Below are 10,042 nucleotides of genomic sequence, written 5' to 3'. Positions count from 1 at the left end.
GAAAGTTGAAAGTTGAATAAAATATAATTAAAATATTATTTTTTAATATTATTTTTATTTTGAAATTTATTTTAAAATTTGAAAATTTTGAATTATTTATTATATTTTATGTGATAGTTTGAGAAAGTTATAATAATTAGATGAGATGATATAAGTTGGTTTGTGTAACAAAAAAAAAAATAAAAAAAAATTAAAATACTCCAACTATAGTTTTAAACAATAACATTCAGGGGTAGTAAGATTTTCTTTTATTATTATTATTTAAAATGAAGCATTGGCAAATTGCAATATTAACAGGGGAACAGGCTATTTATTATTTAATAGAAAGAAGAATCAGCACCGTCGTCTTCTCCATCAGTTTAAAAGGTTGCAGGTGCGAGCCTGCCTGAATATAAATCAAAACTGATTGATTGATTGCTCAATTTGGTTTGCATTAAAGCTCTTACGTCCCTAAAATCTCCTCTTTCGCAAGGACTTCTTTCCGCTACATTCGCCTGCCCTTTATCCTTCTCTCTCTCTCTCTCTCTCTCTTCTGCGAATTCCTCCATTTTCGAGCTCCATATTTTGTTAGCCGTTTCACATCCATTTTTCCAAAGATCCTTCCTTTTTAGCAACTAATTCTTCAGCCATTATATTTATTTTTCGTTTTTGTTTTGAACATCTGTACGGACACTCGTTAATTCTGGGCGCTTCCACTGTTCACGAGGTAAATCTCTTCCCAAGAGCGTCCAGAAAATAAAGTAGATTTTCTTCTTTAATTTGGTAAATTTTTTATTGTTTAGTTACTTTGATAAAAACCGTTGGGATCCTTTATTGGTTTTTTAGGTTCATTTGGTTGAATTTTTGTTTAGCTGACCGTTGGCTTCGTACTTCAGAGTCAGATTGTTTCTAATTTTGGTTTTCTTATTCTTTTTTCTTTTGATTGGCATTTTATCTGCTTTTGCATGCTATAAAGATGCTCGGAAAAGAGCACTAAGAATATCTTTTTTTAGCCTCAGTTTCTGATCTGGGATTTAACGAAAATCGTATCTCATTTGTTTATTAACTTCTTTCCTGTAATTTCCAATATCTAAATTCTGAAAAATTACTTGTTAACTTGAAAATAAAGTACATTTTCTTGACGGGTTCTGACTATGTTCTGATTTGCATATTCAGGATGAAAGGAGGATTCTCTGGATTGAGGGGTAGAGAACTCTCTCTAATTACTATTGTTCTTATGTGCACAGCCTTTCTTTTTTGGGCCTGGGAGAAAACGCCCCCTCTCACTAACTTGATGCCGCCGGAAACCCGGTTGAGGCTGTCTCCAGGTTCGCCTTCAGATTACATATAAATATAGATGTTACTGTTGTTTTCTTTGTACTTATTCGGATAGATGATCCTATTCCATTTGTTATTGACAATAAATAAAAAAATATTACAAGATATTCAAATTAGAACAAAACCCATCAGGATTTGTTGGAAATCTCCCTCGAGATGTGTGAATGGATGGTGATATACATGTTGCACCTTCATGCCTAGACGTAAGGGTTCTTATTTTCGAGCTGCAGTAATTGAGGCTTTGTCAACGGATCCTGTCAAAGAATGATGAAACTCGACATGAATCTTAGTAATTGGCTGAGAAGGATAGGTGATCCTTGTGGAACAAGAGAAGTCTCTCGTTATAGTTCTTTGCATGGAATGAATAGATACACTTTGAACTTAGAAGCTTAAAAGGATACATAGACTAGTAATTATGCTATTGTACTAGTTAGTGTTTATTTTTTTTACAATTTTGCGTTTCTTTTTTGGTCTTCTCTCATGGTCTGCAGATGATCTTGTGAGTAAGCCTGTAGCCAGCTTATTGTCGCCGAAATCAAAAGGTATATCATCTTTTGCAGAAAAAGTGATTGAACAGGTAGCAGCTCCTCTGATTTCTTCACAAAAATCATCCGAAGGGAGTGTGATTAAGAGCAATCCAGTAACCACCACAGATTGGAATGTAGGTAAGATTTTTTTGTTACTTGGTATATTAGATAAAAGAAGAATGACAAGTTCTGTAGTACTCTGTTTATTTTTCTTGTTTTATCCTATATTTGATGTGCTCTTTTTGGGGAGACGTAAGACAGTTTTGCTTTGCCAATTGGATATCCCTATATGTGCTTCTTACTATCAAACAATAATTGCCATCTTGCAGCATGACCATTAGTTACTGAAAACTCGTTTTGCTTATATTCTGAATGGTTATACATATGTGCATGCGTGCATGTACTTAACAGTCCTAGATATACTAATTAGTATTTTGAACTTGTTTTGAATCTTCAATTTTTTTTCTTGTTCTTCTAAACTTCCATGTCCCATCCATACATTTTAGATGCCGTGAATCATTGGGGGCTTAGTCTTTGTGTTTTATTGTGCTTGTGCAGAAATCCTCACAAGTCTATCAGAAAAAGAAGCAAAAGGCAAACAGATTCAGGAACCACAAACATATGTTGTTGCACAAGGTCCTACAATTCCAACAGAAGTAGAGGCAAATCATAAAAAAATGATAGAACAAGTTTCAGAACAACTAGAAGTGGATATGGTAGCACAAGTGGGTATAGAAAACCGAGGTAGACTATTCTTTTTATATTTATTGTAGTACTTAGTTTTTTCTTATGAATTCTTTTGTGCTCTCCTTAAACTTACACAAAACTTCTGCAAGAGAATCTACAATGACTAGTTTGTTCGATGTATTGCATCATGTAGTTTTACTTGAATGTGGCATAGTTGAGTTTACCTCGTGGTAAGCTAGATATTTATGAGGGTGAGAGACTTGCAGAATGGTTTACTTTGGAATTTGTCACGAGAAAATTTCATTGACAGTGATCTGGAAAATCTTGGGCTATTTCTTTTTGAAAAAGCTGCCTTTTCAATTTGAGTACTATGTAACAACAGCAGCTTGTGAGGGAAACACGCATGACATTTTCATAGAGCAATGTACTTGATGCTGAGGTGTTGACACTATTCTCTTGCACAAGTTGACATAATTCTAACATTTTCAAGCTTTACTGTTTTATATCTTACAATTACAGTCATAAAGACCTTGATTATTGCGTTCCAATTTATGCTTTTACTCAGTTCCATAGAAGAAGAATCAGTCAATTCTTCTGTGATGATATAAATTTCTTCCACATATTTGTTAACAGAAAAATTATGTATCTGTAACTGATTCATGATTGTTTCTTTTCTGACCTTACTCCAGATTGTAACTATGCAAAAGGAAAATGGGTTCCGGATGATAACCGGCCGTTATACTCTGGATTTGGTTGTAAGCAATGGTTGTCAGGGATGTGGGCTTGCCGGTTGATGCAACGAACAGATTTTGCCTATGAGAAGCTTCGGTGGCAGCCTAAAAATTGTCAAATGGAACAATTTGAAGGGTCTAAATTCTTGAGAAAGTATGTTGTGATTTTTAAAACTCAATACAATAGGATAGATTTTCCTATTGTTTTATCAAAATTAGAAGCTTGTTCAATGAAGTATTTAACTATTTTTGAGGCTTGGTCTTTGTTTTCTTGCCTGGCCTGACCACAAAAACCTGCCATCAGAAACCAATCTATCATATGACCGTTTCCCTGTAGATGCAAGCTATGCTTCCTCAAAAAACCCATTTGTATGTATTGCATTTTTGTAGGCAGATCCCTCCCTTGTGACTTGAAGCAGTGTAGCATTTGGTTGACAAATATCGTCACTTAACCCTCCAAGAAATAATGTTTTGCTGATACTAGTACTTCTCTGGTTCTTATATGCATTTGCCTTCATTAAAATTACCTTGTATTTTCTTACTTATAAGCAGCCCTGCCCTGCCAAAGGACAGAATTATCTTCATCTCTACCCTTGGTTTGGGTTGGCACTTGACAGGCAATATGATTTTCATCCCCGTCTCCTTCCTTTGTTAGCTATCATTCAAAGTTTATGGGATTGGTTGCTTTATTAAATTATTTTTTTCTTTTCTATGCATACCCCAGATACTATGACAATATGATGCTTGTATTGGTGTATTCAGGATGCAAGGCAAAACTCTAGCTTTTGTTGGAGATTCATTGGGCAGGCAGCAGTTCCAGTCTTTGATGTGCATGATCACAGGTGGTGAGGAGAGGCATGATGTCATAGATGCGGGTAAGGAATATGGACTAGCCCAAGCTCGTGGTGATACTCGCCCTAGTGGCTGGGTGTATCGGTTCCCGAGCACCAATACAACCATCCTCTACTACTGGTCAGCAAGCCTCTGTGATGTGGAACCCATTGATAAGTCAAACCCAAACACTGATTATGCGATGCATCTTGATAGGCCACCGGCATTCTTGCGTCAATATCTTCACAAATTCAATGTTCTAGTACTCAATACAGGCCACCATTGGAATCGAGGAAAGCTTAAGGCTAACAAGTGGGTTATGCATGTTGGGGGTGTGCAAAATACCGATCGGAAGTTAGCAATGATTTGGGTAGCCAAAAACCTCACAATTCATAGTGTTGTTAATTGGGTGAACTCACAGCTTCCAAAACATCCAGGGTTGAAAGCCTTCTACAGAACCATCTCACCTAGGCATTTTGTTGGTGGGGACTGGAACACAGGAGGGAGCTGTGACAATACCATCCCTATGTCAGTGGGAAAAGAAGTATTACAAGATGAGTCCAGTGATGAGAGTGCTGCGAGTGCAGTGAAGGGAACTGGGGTTAAGCTATTGGACATAACGGCTCTTTCCCATCTTAGAGATGAGGGTCATATATCCCGGTTTAGCAGAACCGCCAGTCCAGGAGTGCAGGATTGCCTGCATTGGTGTCTACCTGGTGTTCCTGATACGTGGAATGAAATCCTTTTTGCACAAATTTAGTCCAGCGGAATAGTTGCAGAAGAATACTGCAGTGTGCCTTGAAAAAGTTCAGCTCCTCCTTCATCTGGCTTGGATATAGAGCACCAATCAAATATTCTCAATTCCATGCTATTCCAATGATGCATGTAACATGGGATGGTAGCTATCCTGAGGCTGACTTCCTTAATGGGAGCTTATTTTCCCACTTTGATCAGCCGACAGGAAAAAAAAGGTTTGTTCTTTCTTTTCTTTTCTTTTTTCTTTTTTGGGGGATGTGCACCATTAAGGTCCCCTGCAGTTTCTAGATGCTTAGTTGACCATTTATTTGTTATGCCTCTTGACATTACATTTGACTTCCTGAATTGGAGGTTAGCTGAGAAATACCAGAATCAAGTGTGAGAAGGCCTTTCCTTTGAATGGAATCTTGGATTTCCATGGATTAGTCGATTTTAAATGCCTGTAGGCTGCAGTGGAGTAACAAAACAAAACAAAAAAATAGTGCATACAACATAGAACGATACATTTATCTTAGGGTATATTGTTGAGACCAAGCCATAAAAGTACTATGGAATCTACTTACCTCACAACACACAGACATAGACATGAGGAATGATATGCATCAGCTACTATTCACTCGCACCCCACACCTATAGTTTTTTTTTTTTATTATTTTATTTTATTTTATCTTTATTATAGGGTGTGGAGTGTGGGGTAGTGAATAGTAACTGATGAGATGAATCGGTCCTTGTTTTTTCAATTTAAAATTTTAATTTTATATTTTTTTAAAAGTGATCAAATCGCTCCTTAGGCTTTGGTTATGCACTTTCGTCCACTGTTATTTATGAAAAGTTTATTAGTTTTTTACTTAAGTTTTTAGTTTGAGATTTTTTAGTACAAAAAGTATTGGCAGTGATTTGTACAAATGATAATTCTTAGCAGGAAGTGTAGTGGGCAATGACATGAGTTGATGTCAAGCGAGTTATATCTTATGTTTATAAACAGTATAATTATTTATCGAACGAAGTTGAGCTTATTTATGAGTGATTTAATTTTGATAAATTATTTAAATGATATTTTATAAACTGATCTACAAATTTTGACAAATTAATTTTGATTTTTCTTTATATTATATTATATTATATATATATATATATATATATTTATACACGCACGCACGCCCGTGTTCATAAGATTTCAAACATGCATTGTATTAATAAGTTAATAACATAATCTCCACTTCAAGATATTCTCATCATAAATTTATATATTGTACAATCCATTAATAATTATTCATAATTTTATATTCACGAGCAACTGATGCCAATTAGGATTCGTTTGGATACATAAACGGTTCTATTTTATCTTATATCATCTCATCATTATAATTTTTTCAAATTTTTATACAAAATATAATAAACAATTCAATTTTTTTAAATTCTAAAACAATAATATTATTAAAAAAATAATATTTTAACAATATTTTATTCAAATTTTATCTAAATCATCTCATTTCATTTTACTATCCAAACGAGACCTAAGTCGAACTTGAGTTTGAGTTTATCTTGAACGAACAACTTGTTAAGTAATCTTACTTAGAAAAATGCTAATTGTATTTGAGAAAAAATTATAAAAAATTGATTTTTTCATGTATCAGTTATTGAAAATTTTAAATAAATTAATCTTCTGCGTAAAATTGTTTAGTATATGTAGTACTACTATCTTATATATGATTCCAACTCTTCAACATGGCCAAAGATTAGTTGACTAGTAGTTTATAAAAAGGAAACAAAATGGGGCACTAAGTTCCCATTACAATGTCTAGCTCAAATCAGCATGAACTTTTGTTGGGGTAGGCCATGACTCATAAAAAGGGAGGAGCATAATTTCCACGCTGAAATCACTGACTTTTAAAACTCATTCTAACGTATTTTATTTCGTCACATTTAATTATTATAATTTTTATAAATTTTCATATAAAATATAATAAATATTTTAATTTTTTTAAATTTTAAAATAAAAATAATATTCTAATAATATTTTATTCTACGTTCATATTATCTTATCTCAATTCACCATCAAAACCACTTCTTAAAGGGAGAGATGACTGCTTCAGAGAGATTATTGAGAAGATTTCCCGTCCTCCTGTATATTTTCATTTATGACGATGAAAAATAATTAGAAAAAATATTCAATATTTTAAAATATGAATAACATAATATTTTTATCTTAATATATAATAAAATACCATGGCATTAAAAGTATTTATATAAATTTAAATTTTTAATAATGTAATATTTTAATCTCGGGATGTACAGGCCATCGATAAGAAGTTTTTTGCAAGTGCACATTGAGTAATTCAAGATAGAGTTTTTTTCACTCCGATAGCCTCTAAATATTGTTTTCACTTGAGAGGATTTGAACTTTAGACTAAGACATTTATTATTATTATTATTTTTATTTTTAAAGCGAAGGACTTTACCGCTTGAACTAACTCACAAGGGTTATATAACATCATATGTTATGTTGAGGAAAAATGCTACTATGTCGTTGTATTTGCTCCCTTATTTTGACCGCTTATATATTTTAATTTTTTTAATTTTTTTTCTTTACTTAATGATTAAGGAAATGATTTATAGTGTATTGATATATATTTTTTTATTTTTTAAAAATATTTAAATATGTTAAAAAATGTAAAAAATAAAAGAAAAAAAAATAAACAGAGAAATTTGTGCTTGCGGGCATGCCTAGCGGTCAAAGTTGGGTGGCACACTAGCACTACTCTAAGTTGAAAGTTATACGTATTGGAAATTTCAGGCTATTTAATATTAAACAAATTATATTTAAAATTAAGTTAGATTAAGATCATGAACAAATGAATAGGAATTAGAGAAAATAAGATTATAAATTCCATTTCTAGTAGTTCTAAAATTACCATTTCTAATATAAATGTTACATGGACTCTTAGGCCCAGTTTGGTTAGTCAATATAAATGAAAACATCTCATATAGAGTTGTATTGTATAGTAGTTTTGGTTATCTAAACACGATATTTCATCTCTTAAGTTTGGAAAACATCCACTTAAATGAATAGAAAATAAACAGTATAAAACAATGAAAATTGACACGAACAGTGTGTGAATAGTGCCAAAACTGATGTAAACAGTACATGAACAGTGAAAAATTCGGATACTCTATAAAATAGTGAGACCTGCACCTTTTTCAAATCTCAAAAATTAAAAATTATCTTATTTCATCTCACTATCCAAACACAGTTTTTTCGCAAATTATCAAAAAATCTCACTATTATTTAAAATATCTCTTCTCATCTGAACTGTATATCCAAACCTGACCTTAACAATAAAAAGTTGCAATGTTTATTATCCGTTGATCTATTTTTCTATGGTTTCGAGTACAAATTATAATGTTTTGGAATTCAAGTGAACATTTCAAAAAAAAGAAAAAAACAAATGGTGCCATTTTGATTCACATTGTAATTTCCCATATTTGGAAAGGAATGATAAGCATTGCTCCATTTGTTGTCTGTTTTATGCTAAGAACGTTTCTTTTTTGATTGGTCGTGTGAAGAAGATCAAGATTAGAAATAAAAAGGATACATCCGACGTTTCATTTCAAAAAGGAATAAATTCTAAGTGCAGTCCCCTCACAGGGAGACACCGAGCATCCCTTGTGTACAGTCTGACTGTAGTATATTGTACGTAGACGTACTCTACTTGAAATATCATAATATATTTATAAATAATAATGAAATAATTTAAATTTAAATATTTTATTAAGTTTTAAAAAATAAGAGATAAAAAATTGAATAAAAATATTGTAAGTTAAAAAATTATTTTAATATAATTTTCTAGTAAAAAATGCTATATCCACCGAGGATACCCACCGTTAAAAGCTACCGACTTCTTTTATGTTTCTATTTAATGGTTAAATAAGTATTTTTTAATTAGTTTTTATTTTTTTACATGTTTAAAGGGTTTAAAAAATGTTTGAAAAAAAATTTACACATTCGGTGGCTGTAACAGTCTTATTTTTTAATATTATTTTTTTTTTAAATTTAAAAAGTAGTATTATTTTTTTTTATTTTGTTTGAGAGTTTAGAAAAATTATAATGATTAGATGAAAATTTTAAAAATTAAAATTAAAAAATATTTATATTTGAGTGTGTTTAAAAATAAAATATTTGAAAATACCTGAAAATATTTGTATCAATCGCTCCAAAACTGCCTATATATCTTTATTTTAGAAGCAAAAACAAGAACATTCTCAAATATGTTTATAATATTCTTACTGAATAAATATTAATAGAAAACCATACTCAATGTGCATCTAGTTGGAAAAATTATTAGGAAATCTCAAAAAATGAATAATGTGGTATTCTCTTTCTAACACAGCATGCAATGTAATTAAAAATACTTATAGAAATTAATTTTAATCGATATGGCACAAGAATGAGAGCAACACGTGTGTGTCCGTACTATGAAATATCTAATAATTACTCATCCTAATTATACCTTAATAGGTAATTAGATTATATATATATATACACACATATAAGTAATATTAAATATAATATTCGGATGTATAAATCTAATACATTTCTTTTAAAAAAGAATAAAGTTTAGTATTAAAAAATTAATTTTTTTTATATGGACACTGATCCATTTTAAAAAAAAAAAATACATATAAAATAGAGTTTATACATTCTAAAACTATAAATATCATATTCATGAGTTTTAATAACTTGACATCCGACAAGTTTTGGAAGAGGCTTAGCATATTGTTTTTAGTTTTATGGAGGTATTTCGCATCTTTCATATAAACTATGGAGATGATAAGAATTAGGCATAGATTGTCTTGGGTATGATCAAACACTGTTCGGGGCCCTAATAGACGTAATCTTATCTCGATTGTGAGCTTGCACAAGATTCTCGTTGCTCGATTGTTTAGACGACAAGTCAGACAAAATCATTAGAAATTGAAAAAAATCTCTTAATCCATCTATTTTTTTTTATTATTTTCTTATAAATATCTAAATAATTTATAAATATTAAATAAATTATTAGTGATATTAAATGATAAATTTATAAATAAAATATAATAAATAATTTTTAATCATTTAATATCAGTTATAAAAGTTGATGATGATGAATCATTGCTCTTGAAAATTAGTCCTCCTTGTTCAAACAGCTGCAA

General features: G+C 31.3%; 1 protein-coding gene across 3 annotated transcripts; it reads left to right on the top strand.

Annotated features, from left to right (window-relative positions):
* The first annotated feature begins 321 nt into the window (after positions 1-321).
* LOC121250905 (protein trichome birefringence-like 16) lies at positions 322-4,993 on the top strand. 3 transcript variants are annotated; one of them, XM_041150152.1, is made up of 6 exons: positions 322-373; positions 1,156-1,307; positions 1,809-1,982; positions 2,403-2,588; positions 3,221-3,416; positions 4,025-4,993. In XM_041150152.1, the coding sequence occupies exons 2-6, from the start codon at positions 1,157-1,159 to the stop codon at positions 4,851-4,853; spliced, it is 1,536 nt and encodes a 511-aa protein (XP_041006086.1). In that variant the 5' UTR covers positions 322-373; position 1,156; the 3' UTR covers positions 4,854-4,993. The 3 variants fall into 3 exon arrangements, with proteins under 3 accessions (XP_041006086.1, XP_041006085.1, XP_041006084.1); XM_041150151.1 differs by lacking the exon at positions 322-373 and adding an exon at positions 388-740; XM_041150150.1 differs by lacking the exon at positions 322-373 and adding an exon at positions 389-762.
* Positions 4,994-10,042: the final 5,049 nt, after the last annotated feature.

Source organism: Juglans microcarpa x Juglans regia, chromosome 2D (genome assembly GCF_004785595.1).
Source record: "Juglans microcarpa x Juglans regia isolate MS1-56 chromosome 2D, Jm3101_v1.0, whole genome shotgun sequence".
NCBI lineage: Eukaryota > Viridiplantae > Streptophyta > Magnoliopsida > Fagales > Juglandaceae > Juglans > Juglans microcarpa x Juglans regia.
Note: the sequence above shows the minus strand (reverse complement) of the source record. Positions and strands in the feature narration are given on the sequence as shown.